This window comes from Mustela erminea, chromosome 13 (genome assembly GCF_009829155.1).
Source record: "Mustela erminea isolate mMusErm1 chromosome 13, mMusErm1.Pri, whole genome shotgun sequence".
Taxonomy (NCBI): domain Eukaryota; kingdom Metazoa; phylum Chordata; class Mammalia; order Carnivora; family Mustelidae; genus Mustela; species Mustela erminea.
The window spans coordinates 38,361,866-38,375,284 of record NC_045626.1 but is presented as its reverse complement, the minus strand read 5'-3'; the positions used below and the strand labels follow the sequence as shown (position 1 = coordinate 38,375,284).

At 36.4% G+C, this 13,419-nt stretch overlaps 1 protein-coding gene across 10 annotated transcripts in view; it reads left to right on the top strand.

Annotated features, from left to right (window-relative positions):
* The window catches only part of ASXL3 (ASXL transcriptional regulator 3), a 183,707-nt gene that overhangs the window by 34,533 nt on the left and 135,755 nt on the right, over positions 1 to 13,419 (top strand). For 4 of the 10 annotated variants that reach the window (XM_032310801.1, XM_032310802.1, XM_032310804.1 and 1 more), the window contains one exon: positions 872 to 874. The exons of 4 other annotated variants lie outside the window; for them this stretch is intronic. In XM_032310801.1, the coding sequence (XP_032166692.1) occupies positions 872 to 874 (3 nt within the window). Of the gene's footprint in view, positions 1 to 871; positions 875 to 10,269; positions 10,379 to 13,419 lie in introns of all 10 variants that reach the window. 2 more of the 10 variants (XM_032310810.1, XM_032310808.1) reach the window with 1 other exon arrangement.

Below are 13,419 nucleotides of genomic sequence, written 5' to 3'. Positions count from 1 at the left end.
GTTTGCTTATGAGAATCATCTCTAAAACAGGAGTACACGCTTTGAGTGAGTTTTGGGCTTTGCTACCTGTCATGTAGGTTGTTATATTTTGCCCACTTAATGTACTCTTTTGCTACCTTCCAAGTTCCTAAATGTTTTCCAAATATTTATGGTAGCAGAGTAAATGAAGTGTAACTGTATCTATTTTTCTTAAGTTACATTTAGAAATTCCACCATCATAAAGTCACACATGGCTGCTTAATTTCTAGGTATTTATTAATGATGTGTTTTCTAAGAAATTTGGGTTTTATGATATGCCTGATTGAATGGAGGGGGAGGGGAGTGCTTATGAAAGTTGCTAAGGTGGCTGTCACCTGCTGGTGGTCTTGTTGGATGAGAGGTTATGGTAGTGGTCATCCCCCAAACAGTCCACCACTGTACCTAGCATTTCTAGAAAAGAGAAGATTGGGTCTTAATCCATCATCATTCTGAACCTGGATTTGAAGTTATACCATTTGTTTCAAGTTTCATTGGTGGGGGGTGGTCCTTCATTCTGTGTGGTGCTGACCTCACTGTCCTGTAATTTTGTCCTTGTTTGTCTACCTGCATCCGCCTGTGGGCTCTTTAAGAGCAGGGTATCTAAGACTCCTGGCACTCAGCAGATAGTTAATCAATATTTGTTGAGTAAATAATCTTCTTTCTCAAGATGTTAATTTTCTGGTGCTTAGTATTGACTTCTATTTGGTGTTGGAATTTTCTTTTTAACATTATATGTTGTATTTTTCCATCCTATTTAATATTTTGTATGTTTTAAGCAAAAAGAACCTAACAGTTTTGTGGGAATCCCATTAAATATATGCATGCTGATAATCTCTGGCAGATACCATGTGAGAAAGTAAGGCTATTGTGCTATTGCCTGTTTTCAAACGCTCTAAGTGCCTCTGGTTTAAACTTGTAATTTGTAATAGAAAGCACACCAATAATTTTGGCAAAGCTGATACGAGTATTTGAAAGAGTTCAGTATATGTGATATTAATTTATTTGACTTCGATGAAATTCTTGACATTTTATGCTTTTTCTCTTTTCAGGTGACACTTTAAATTGCATACTTTTTATGTAGACATGATAAAAAGAGGACAGCTTTTCTATATCATGTTCTTTGTATCTTTTTCATGTTATCAGTAAAAATGTGTAGTGTGTGATTAATTTCTATTTGGAAAAGATAGACTGAAAAAAGTACTTTCCATATGGTTTTAAAAAAGGTCAGAAGGATGTACGATTTTTGTTGAAAAAATAGTATCATGGCATGATTTCCTAGAATTTTTAATGAAAATCTTTTGGGCAGGTTTTTATTCCCTTCTGTATAATAACATAGAAGATTTTTATCAATATAATCTAAGTATTTGCTCTTCTGATTCTGAGTATTCGCAGGATTCTGTTACTTAGTGTTGATGAGTTGTGAACAATCGGTAAGACATAGCTGTTTGGGATGCTTTTCATATGATCAGGATCTTATCGTCCATCAAATAGCCATGCTGCTCGTATAGAGGGGATAAAAATATGTGTATTCCAGTCTGCTGCTTTTGTGGATGGATATTTGATATGCCTGTTTGGACTGCTTGACTAAATATTCCCCCTTCCTCAGGGAGTTAGGGTGCCACTGCAGAATATGGTCTTGTCCGCAGTAATTTCAGTACATGTACTGCCAAAGTGAGCACTTGTCTCCAGTAATTAGAAAGATGTTCATAGACAAAGAGAAGTAACTCCAGTTACCATGTTGGTTTGCATAACATTTGGGGTTGTCCTAATTCTGCTTTTCTGTTTTTGGTTTGCTTATTCAGAAGTTCTAATTCCTTTACAAAGAGGACTGAGGGATTTTTGATGCCCAAGGATACGTTTTTCTCTGCTCATGTAATTTTTAAAGAGATGCTTCCAAAGAAGTATGTGCTCTCACGTAGGGACACCTCCAGGGGCAGCAAGGGCAAGCAAGCAGGCTTGCAGCACTTCCCGAGTGAGAGCAGAACAGTCATTCCTCAGCGAGGGTAATGTCTTATGTGCTGGGCGTTATCATTACAAGATACCCGTCATTAAGGTAGCATGAACCTTGATTTAGTTTTCACATTATTTGCTAATACGCAAATAGTTCTATAGTGGAGATAAGGCAGTGGCAACCCCCCCACCCCCAAACACCCCACATACACAAAGCAATTTAAAAAACCTCTGTTGGCTTGGGGGCAGGGCAATATTTATGAGGTACATTTTTACAAGATTATAGATGTCTTACTTTACAAAAAATCTGTTAGATTGCATCAACTGTTTGCAGAGGAACAGCCTATAATTACGTATCACAGTAGGGACATTTGAAAAGCTTTATAAACAGTCTCTGTCATGTTCAGTGTTACTCAGAATATGGATGTATTTTTGATTTTGCAGTGTGGTACATGCAATTGATAGCCCAAGATTTTGTAATTATTCTGGTATCAATGAGAACTTTTTTTTTTACCCCCACTGATAATTCTTAGAATAAATTTGTTTTTAGCTACTTGCCTTAAGGTTCTGCATGTTTTCTGTTTTGCAGTCCATGTTATGATATGCTGAAATTAGGATCTCTGCTTCTTACTGTGGTTTATTAAAGATGTTGCATTTTTCTAGGGGGATAAATGTCAGAAAATTCTATTACCATGTATAGTGACAAACAATAAAATTTCTTGGCATTTCTCTTGGTGAGATTTACGTTTCTAATTAGTACTCTAGGAGATGATTCTTTCTCGCTGCTGAAATGTTTTGTCTAGAGATAAGAAAGAAACACAAATAATTTCTACTGCAAAATCAATTCTTATCTCCAGACTCCATGTTGGCATCCCTCCTTTCACACTGAAATGGTGGTCTCGTTTGTGCTGAGGCATTTTAGAATTACAGTGTGAACTTGCACTGTCACCCCTGCCATTGGCTAACATCTAATCCTCTCATTGTGTAAATGGTGGGCATGGTCAGCTACTTAGAAGGGGCAGATGAGGCAGTGGGGTTATTAAACAGAAAGACAGGACAATCTGCATTTATTTAGGCATGTGTGTAGCTGTGTGAATGTGAGTGTGTAAGCGAGCCTTGAGAATAATTTACCTCTTTGTTGATATAAAATTTTACTTGTCATCATTACTTAGGTTAGAAGTCATTCCCAACTCCCCCCTCTGATGTCCCTGTGGCCAGTTGGTTCTTGGGTCGTGTTAGTTCTACTTCTTAATTACATCTTTCTTTGTATTCCTACTTCTTGCCATTCAGTCTTTGCATTTACAATTTTTTAACTAGATTACTGTAGTGTCTTCTTATCTGTTCTCTTTAAACCCAGTCTCCCCCATTTTAAGTAAAGTTCTTTTCCCCCAAACAAACACTACCAGCTGTAGTAGGATTTCTTAACTAATAATCCACAATATTCCAGAGAATACATTGCACCTAGCAAACTATGAATCAATAGGTATCGTCCATTGTCTGTTTGGTGATAATTAGTTGAAACTGGGTGTGGAACTTTTTTCCTAGTCACATGATAACTTAAATAAATGTGTGCTATTCTGATAATGTAGGGTTTATGATGTAAATGATGAATGCATACATTATATCTTAAAGTTAGAAGGGATTTTGAATTTGCAGTCTGGTCATTGATGCATATATTTTGTTCTTCCCCAAAATCATCACTTAAAATGTCATTGATTGGCATTGTACTTAATTAACTTGCTTTAAATTAAATGGTGTAAAACTGGTTAAATAAGAATTCAGAAGTTATACGTGATTATCTCTTTAAAAGTAACTTTGCAGTCTGTCACAAATTAAACTTTTTAAGCCGTATTTATTTATTTATTTATTTTAGTTTCAGGTGTACAGCGTAGTGATTTGACAGTTCTGTACATTACTCATTGCTCACCATAAATGTAGTCACCATCTGTCACCATATGTTATTACAGTAATATTGACTGGGTTCTCTATGCTGTTCTTGTAATCTCCATGACTTATTTAGTTTAAAATGGCAAGTTTGTAACTCTAAATCCCATTCTCCCATTTCATCTGAACTTTTATTTTCCTAATTATGGTTATTTTTCTTTTTGTGAAAAAGTAATTCGGGATAATAAGATTATATATTCCTTTGGCAACATTTCCTGAGTTAAAAAGTAATCATGTGAAACATTGCCCTACAAGGTAGGGTCCCAACTGCTAGCACCTCCTGATCAAACCGGATGTGGGCAGATTTAAAGCCTTAGTAGCCAAGCATCTGCTGTTGTAGTCACAGGTAGCTACTTGCCTTCTACTGTGACTTTTCCTGTGTTATCTTTTCATGATTTAGGAAGGTAGAAGTGGAGCCCCATGAGGCATTCATGAACTGTGTCATGCGTGTGCATGCAAACTCACACATGCAGCGTGTAATTACTACAGTGTTCCATAAGAGGCTAGAAGATTGGGTTGCCAGAAGAAGTAGTGCTTGTCTGCTGGAATGCCTCATACCGATGTCATAATCTGGACTGGGACTTTTCCTAGTTCGCTGAGTGAACTTGTATTAATAGTGATTGGCTTAGTCTGCTCAGGCTTTCATAACCAACATAACCAAACACTGTAGACTGGGTGGCTTAGACAATAGAAATTTACTGTTGACCATTCTGTAGGCTAGTAGAAGTCCTAGGTCAAGGTCCAGCACAGTAGGTTTCTGGTGACAGCTCTCTGACTGCTTTGCAGATGGTCCCCTTTGCACTGTCTTCACATGTCCTCTCCTGGGTGTGTGCGTGCAGAGAGACAGAGGGTGAACTCTTTGCCGTTTCCTCTTATAAGGACACTACTCCTATCAGATGGGGCCCCATCCTTATTAGACCTCATTAATCACTTCCTTAGAGTCCCCATCTTCAAATACAGCCACGCTGGGGCCTATGCTTCATCATAGGAATTTGGGGGGCACAAAAATTCAGTTCATCATAGTGATTCAGAGTTTGGAACTTTAGATTGCCAGAGCTCATGGCATAACATTAGAATATTTCTAGGATTTGGGATATTTGATTAATCTTGGAGGGTGTTCACAACACTATGCTTAACCTTGTACTGTGCTTCTGTTTTTACATACTCTTAATGTGTATTTTCATGTGTTATTCTTAACATGTAAACCAGCAGAACACTCAGCTTAAGTTTTGTGTTCAAGTACAGTGTGTATATTCATATAACATAAATTGATTTGGATTTTATTTGAAGCCTTTGGTAAAAGTAGCTGTGCTGACTGCGTGTAACCCTCAAAGCATCAATATTCACTAAAGAATGCAATTATAGCTAAGAAATGGCCATTTCTTAAAACATCTCTTTATTCTGTCAAGCTTTCTTTCTCCATTCTTCCAAATAATTGAACAAAAAAAGGTAATTTAGGTGATTTCAGCTTTATCAAGATCTAGGTATAATTTACTCCAGAAATACTGAGCACTCTATAAATATTTCAGTGCAGAAATAGAAGCAGAAATGGATATAAAATTACATTGTATGTGAGTCTAAGTATCCTATGCAGATGAAAACCTTTGGGAAGGAATAGGAATTAAACTGGGGTGATTTTATTTAATCTTTTTCTAAGTAGTATTTTTCTCTTTATCTCTTAATTTCATTGCTTGTGGTCTTAATTGCCACATGCCTGTGATTTTAGTTTTGCTCCATTGTTTTGAACTTGACAACATAATTCAAATGCAAAACAGTTGATATGCTGACATGGGGACTTCTTTTTATAGTTGATTTGTTTTCAGAAGAATGAAAATTATGACGTTTTGTTAAGCCAGGTTTTCTAAAAGCTATGGCATGTAATTCCTAAGAACAAGTCTTAGTTCCTTCAGGACAATTAAGGACTATTTATCCTGCAACTCCAGATATGCTTAGATGCAGAATCAAATTGATACTGTGGATTGGGATCCTGCCTGAAATTCGGGTGATTTCTATCAATATTTTTTTTTTTTAAAAAGAAGTTAAGATCTGTTGTTGTAGGTGCTGCGCAAGGCTTGGGCTCAGGCTCAGCCCTGTCTTCAGTCTGACCAGGTCTGTAGGTGAAAGGCCCTGTCTGGTCCCTGCTGGTCAAGTTAGGGGCATCAGAGAAAAGACAAGAAAATAGTGGAGATGTCAGTATCATAACATGACGGTAATCAATTAGATACTTACTAAGTGCACTCAGTGTGCTTACTGTGTTAGATCCTGAGGTTTTGTGGAAGCTTTAAGGCATGTGTTCATTACATTAACATTTATGAAGCACATACTATGTTACTGAGAGGGTAGAGATCGCTGGAATAATGAATGAATAAAATGTAGTCCTTGCTTTTAAAGAATTTAACAACATGGTTCCAGACCATTTTTCTGTGTCATTTAATTAGGTCTTTTAATCTCTTCTCTGTGAAGCATGTCTTCTGCCTAGTGCATAACGATGAAAACATATATGTATAGTTAGTTTTATATAAATATAAATATACACATACACTTAGTTTTTAAATTTAGGAATTTCTAATTCTCTCTTGAATTCTTGATAAAATATGTGATATTCCAACATGTCAAACAGTATTGTCTTTGCACCACAAATATAAGACCATTACAGTAAAGAATTCACATCTTCAGATCCATTAATCTGTTTGACATAGGGCTGAGATACCATGCTTTATACAAATTAATGAGTAGGGGCTTGATGGTTAAAAGGATTCCTAATTTTTAAATATCATTTGCTTATATTAGACCCAATGCTGAAGACTTTACATGAATTACCTTTTTAAAAACTTTGTGGTGGGTCGATGATATTTTATGACCCATTTCACAGTTAGGGAAATTGAAGCAGGTGCGGTTAGGTAACTTGAGACCATTCACCCAGCTAGCAAGTGGCAAATCTTGGATTTGATGTCTAATTCAGAACCAATTGCATTTAACCTTTTTAAAATATTTGTAGCCTGAGCCTAATAAAATTTTGATTAAGGGAAGTATTGGTTATGTGATTCTATTAAGTAAATTACCTCCACCCCAAACATATCCCCTTTAGCAGCTTTTCAGGCTAATTGTTGAGTGTCTTATATATTACTTAGTGAGGTTAAAGTCGAGCCTATGGATAGGTACGTTCAAACTCTTCAAGTTTTTAGCCTAATTACAAATGGGATTGAAAGGTGAAAAAGACATTCATAATCTATTTAAATTTGGGGAATGCAAAGCCTCAGGTGAGTTTTTAACTCTTATGCTTGTCCAACAAGAAGGTGTCTTCTTGTGAACATTTGGGCTTACAGACAGCAGCAAAGCATATTTGAATGCACCTTCATACTGTTTGTTTTAGAAGGTAATGCTGTGAGGACAGGCAGCACGCCTCAGGTAATGGGAGGATCAAAGGCTTCATAGGATTCTCACCATATCGTTGTTGGTATTGGACTTACAGATTGAAACTTGTTTCTTGGAAGCTTGCAAACTGTGACCAGTCAAAGCATAATTGCTAACAAAATGTAGATAATCCAAACAGTGATTTTAGAGGGGGGCAGTGCCTCCATTTGTGAAACAACCAAATGAAAATAGATGGGACTGACTAAACCATGCTTAGATGGGGGAAGGGAAGGCTAAGTTACTAACATTGTTCTTTTAAGAGGTGCATCTAGGGGAAGAAAAGGAGGCCTGAATGAGAGAGTGAGTATGGTTTCAAAAGCAGCATTACTGCCTTTTTGGGGGGAAATTATGGTAAGCAAAGAATGAGCAGATGTACTTTCCTGTCATTGGTAATCTATATCCTGACCAGTTACCCATCCTTCCTCATCTCATCCATCCATTGTATTTCCACTGGGAGGTATAAAAACACGACTCTTTCCTTTTTTATTTTTATTTTTCATTTTTCAAAAGACAGATGTAAAATTTCCAAGCAGAGCACATTCTCCTTTAGGCCACTATAGCTAACCTGAATTCATTACTTAGTTCTTTTCCAGCGTGTCTGCACGAAATACAACAATTTGTACAATGGTTATTTTTCAATTTGTTGCTTAATTTGTGTTTCTTGAAGGTGACCTGCTGGTTCTAGATACAGAAAAATGGCATTCATGAAGATTTGTTGGAAAAAGTTGTCGATGGTAGTAAAGTCTAAATGGCTCTAATCTTAAATTGTGAAGTATTAAGTTGAGCAGAGGTCACTTTGGAATTCCCCTATACCTTCACCCTAAGAAGAAAAGTGCTAAAGCAGGAATATAGAAAGTATTATTTGGAATTACTCAGAACAGTTTTCACTGCTCACTTATCTTATCCAGCCCCAATATTAAAATGGCTAACTTGATTTTTCAAGTTAGAATTTATATAGTTTACTATTTTTAGTTCCCACCCTTTGGCTGCCACCTATAACTTAATTTTCAAAGTTTTATAAATTAGTTTGGATATGAGATACAATGGTATATTCTTCTTTTCTCACAAAAGAGTGATCAGGAATTGTATAATAGTATATGTAGAAATTTGAGTCGGAGCAGATAATTATCTAAATTTTAAATGTAGTCTCCTCCTCACTCAATTTTCAACCACCTGGTCACCTAAGCAATTTCCAGTCTTTTTAAGAAGAGTTTCTTGGGATAAAAGAATGGTGGGCTGAATGATTCCTAACAGCTAAAGAAGTAGACTTTGGAAAGTCAGGACTATTTTACACAAGGGGCATTTGCTATTACTGTTACTATCCGACTCTAAGCAATGCTTTTGAGAATTTATTTGAAAGCAAGCTTCCTTTAGAACAGTTATTTACTACATTGGGTTGCAATCTGAGATGGAGTTTAACTCAGTACTAGAACATTCTGTTTCTGGTAAGGACTTTGCAGATCATATAGTCCTCAACTTTTATTTTACGGATCAATAAGCCAATGCTTAGAGAAGATGAGTGGTCTGCGTAATAGAACTAGTAAATATCTGACTCATCTTCAAACTTAGATGAGGCTGATCAGTTCTGAATTTAAGAATGTGCAAAAGCCTAGTAGTAAGGGAAGGCAAGACCACATTAAAAAAAGAAGATAAATCTACTCTAAGGTACTGTTAGAAGGGACATGTCTTTCAATTGATTTTCCTGAAGTGATGGGTTTTCATTGATCCAGTCCCCCTCTGTTACCTGATTTTATGTGCCTCCAGTAGTACATATTTGTAACACCGTTGGCAGGAGTTAGGGGTGCGGGAGAGATTGTACTGTAATTTATACGTCAACTAGTGATCCAATATTCTCGAATATGGCCTCAGTAGCTCCCTTGTTGCCATCAGGACCTTGCTCAAGGGACTTTGGGGAAAACGGGGGAAGAAGTTGCAACCACCCATGTCCCTTCCTCTGTGGGCTGATGTAGCTAGCCAGTGAGCTCAGTAAAGCACAATGCCTTAGATCATTTTATTGACTATTCTTATTCCAGTTATTCTTTGGAATGCCTGCAATATGAGGTAACATGGGAAGGGAGGGTGAACAGATTTGCGTGCAGACAAGCTGATGCGCACGGGTCATCCGGCAGCCGTTCTCCTCTGTTCGTATTTCTGCCTGTGCTCTTGTAGCCTGCTTGCTTTCTTCATTCACACTCTGATCACGTATTTTTGTTGACTTATTAAATTTTCCTCTATTCACTATAAAAAATGGATAGCAATTAAATATTTAAATGTAATCACAATAAAACTGAGTGGACTGAGAAGTCCAATATGTAAATTGTCAACTTACAGCAGAAATCTGCTTTTCACTTATCGATTCTTTTTTCTGGCATGGATAACTCATTTCACTTTTCTCATAAATGGATCTTTAGTATATCAGTGTGGTATGGAATATATGTCATTATTTTATGGATTAAGTGAGGTTAAACTCAATATAATTTGGAGCTATCAAATTCTTATGAATTCATGATATGTTGTCTTATTCCTCACTTACAATATGATAGTATTGATTTCTGACCTTTCCTCTGCCTAGGGTTGTTATATAGATTAAAATTTAAAAATAGATTTGAAAGCCTTTTATAATTATATGTTGCTGACTATATTAAACCCTTTGCAATTAATTTAAATATGTTCAGGTTATTTTCATTAGGTTTTGAGAATTGAGATCCAAGAAATTACTTTGATTTTGCATTTACTTTATAGCATATCCTATTTATATAAGCTAGTGTATAATTTTGCATGCATATCATGAAGTGCCAGAATAAGTGATGAAACAAAATAAAAGTTAATTTCTCACATTATATTTGGAAGCTAGGTAGTCCCAGGAATGAGGAGATAACTTTGCTACATCAGGCTATCCAGGGAGTCAGGGTCCTTCTGTCTTATCGTTCCCATTATCCTTAGGATTCTGTCCTCATCCTGATGGTCTAACATGGCTTGCCACCAAATCCATGTTCCAAGAAGCAGCTGGAAAAAAGGACACATGCCATCCCTTCATTGATACCTTCTGAAGGTGGAGTGTAATGGTTTTCCTCTTGTCCATTGGCCAGATATAGAGTTGCACTTAGCTAAACGGGCAGCTGGAGAATATAGTCTTTGTAGGGGGCATGTTCCCAGCTAGAAGAAAAGTCTTCACTATAGGGAAAGGTAGCTATTGAAGAGCAACTACCAGCCTCAGCTGTATCTGTTTTTAAATTAAATTTCATTCCTGGGCTTGGTATAGGTTAAATATGTATTATCATATTTGACATTTGAAAACATAATTACTTATTTACTTGACTTCATGCAAACCTTCCAAATATTTTCAAGTCTCTCTGACTCTGCTCAGCCTGTAATGACCTTCACATTTCTTGTCCTCCACCCCCTACCTCCAAAGCTCAGTGCCAATGTCCTATACCATTTCCTCAGTAAAGAATTCTTTAATTCTAGCTCTAATTCATTATTTTATCCTTCCTATTCCATTATAACATAATATGTGTGTTCCTTTGTTATAGCATCTAATAAACTCTCTCCGATTTTCTCTTGTTATAATAGGACTGCAATTTCCTTAATGGTAGAGTTCATGTCTCATTGATTTGTCTCTTCCCCATGGTGCCCTTCATGTAATAGGCTCATGATATTTTCTGATTGAGTGAATGGAAATTTTAATCCTCTATTTCTGCTTCTAGCATAATGTGTTATCCTGGATAAGTCACTCAGTCTTTTTTTTTTTCTTTTAATCTTTCCAGTAAAATGGGTGGAAATTGCAACTCTTTATCTGCATCATAAGACTGTTATGAAAACAATATAATTTGGAAAATGTGCTATCAATTGTAAGATATTTGATTAATGACATTTTTTTTTTGCTGCCTTATCAGGAATTTGGGGAAATTAATCAAGATTAAATAGATTTCAAGTCAAATTTATATTCTAAAATATTCCACAGTAGTGTTTTTTGCACATTGATGCCAAAAGGTTGTTTTAATAAGTATGCAATGTTATTTAATACCTAAGTTTTTATCTAAGATTTCTTAAATTAGAAAAGGGATTTTAGTTTTTGTTCTTAGCTCAGATGCAGTGATAAGATTGAAAGCCATTGTAACTTGATTGAGCAGATTCTGAATTTTTTTTTAGACTGCTTTATTAATTTTTAGAGAGAGAGAGCATACAGGCATGTGAGCAGGGGGAGGAGGAGGGGAAAAGGGAAAGAATCCCAAGCAGACTCCCTGCTGAGTGCAGAGCCAGATGCCAGGCTTGATCTCAAGAGCCTGAGATCATGACCTGAACCAAAGTCAAAAACTGGACGCTTAACTAAGTAAGCCACCCAGGTGCTCTGATCCTGAGTTGTTTTTAATACATCTGTCAATGTCAGTGTTGGAACGCTAGGATCAGGGATTTTCCCAATTTATAATATACCAACAAATAAATAATTTTCTAGTAAATGAGATGGTTTTGGGGGTGTCCTTTTTGTAACTGAGAAACTTTTTCTAGCTAGCTTTCATATTTGGGCCACTTCAGCCTTTAAAAAAATTTTTAAGATTTGTTTGTTTGAGAGACAACATAAATGTGCACAGTGGGGAGGGACAGAGGTGGAGGGAGAGAGAGTGTCAAGGAGACTCTGTGCTGAGTGCTGAGCCCGACAACAAGATTCGATCTCAAGACCCTGAGATCATGACCTGAGCTGAAATCAAGAGTTGCATGCTGAACTGACAGAGCTATCCAAGTGCCCCTGGGCCACTTTAGCCTTTTGAATGAATGATATTGATGAGGTATTTCCTCCTTTCCCCACCCTCCAGCCTTTTGTGTATTGACATGGAGTATCCTGACAGAACCTCCTGCTAATTACCTGATTGGTGTGTGTGTGGCTGGGGAGGGGGAAATGTGTCTCAGAGTCCTGTGTATTTGTCCTATCATCCAAATTCTGTTTGATATTTGATCATGAAGCTTCAAATATACAAAATGAAATTTTGGAGTATAGACTTCAATAATAATAATAATAATAAAAAACCTTTGCTATCTCTGAGGAGGTCTCCATTTATACATGTAGGAAGTGATTAATTATTTGGAAAATCTGTGTCATTATTTGTGTGCTTCTGTCATTAAGGTTCTCACAGTTTTGGCTTGTTTAATATGTATTAAATGTTCATAGTATACTGGGAGTTTTCCATTATACTGAAATGGAAATGCTTTCTATTACACTAAATATAGGACAGAATATATTTTACTTTCGAGTAGCGATCTGATTTCCAAGATTCTACTAAATTACATGCATGCTAATGCTTAGCTTCTGTTGATTACTACCATTACTCCTACCCTGCTACCTGTTTATCATTTAAGATGCAAATTGTCGCCTCCCCTGGGCAATGTTCCCTATGATTCCCAGGCAGAAAGACGGTTCCTTCTTCTATATTTCAAGGGATGTTTTAAATGTATTTTATCACAGGTGTTTTTGTTTATATGTCTTTCTTTCATTTAAACTATAAATTGCAAGATAGCTAGTGGCCTACCTTACTGATGTTTGTATATCCTGTATTCATAGATCATAGAAGATATCTCAGCAAATGTTTGACTGAACATATATCATTTATAGACATCTTTAGCTGACATATATATACATATATATATATGTTGTTCTGAGAAGACTCATACTCACTCTAGTTGGTCAGACAACAGAGGGTTAATATATCAAACAAGAGGACTTAAAATTTTAGGAGGAAGAGCATTGTGTATTGCTAAGCACCAAGTGGACTGTAAGTTTGAGCTATCAACCAAGTGGTCTATCCCTTTCAGTGTAGTATTTTCTAGGTCCTTTGCCTAGGTGATCCATTTAGTTTCTGCATTTTCCTTATGAGAGCTATGTCACTTTTTATGAGATACAGTGGAGTTAGTGGAGAGTGTCCAGAAAGAAATGTATATATAGTGAGTATTGTGTTTGATATAAATCTCAGGTCCAAACCAGTCTAGTAAATTTCTGGGTATTTGGTATCAGTGGAATAGTTGACTTGGGAACCAACATATATGGAGTGGTAAAGGAGGCAGTGCACTGGGTGAACTTTCCTGAGATTTTTCATTTTA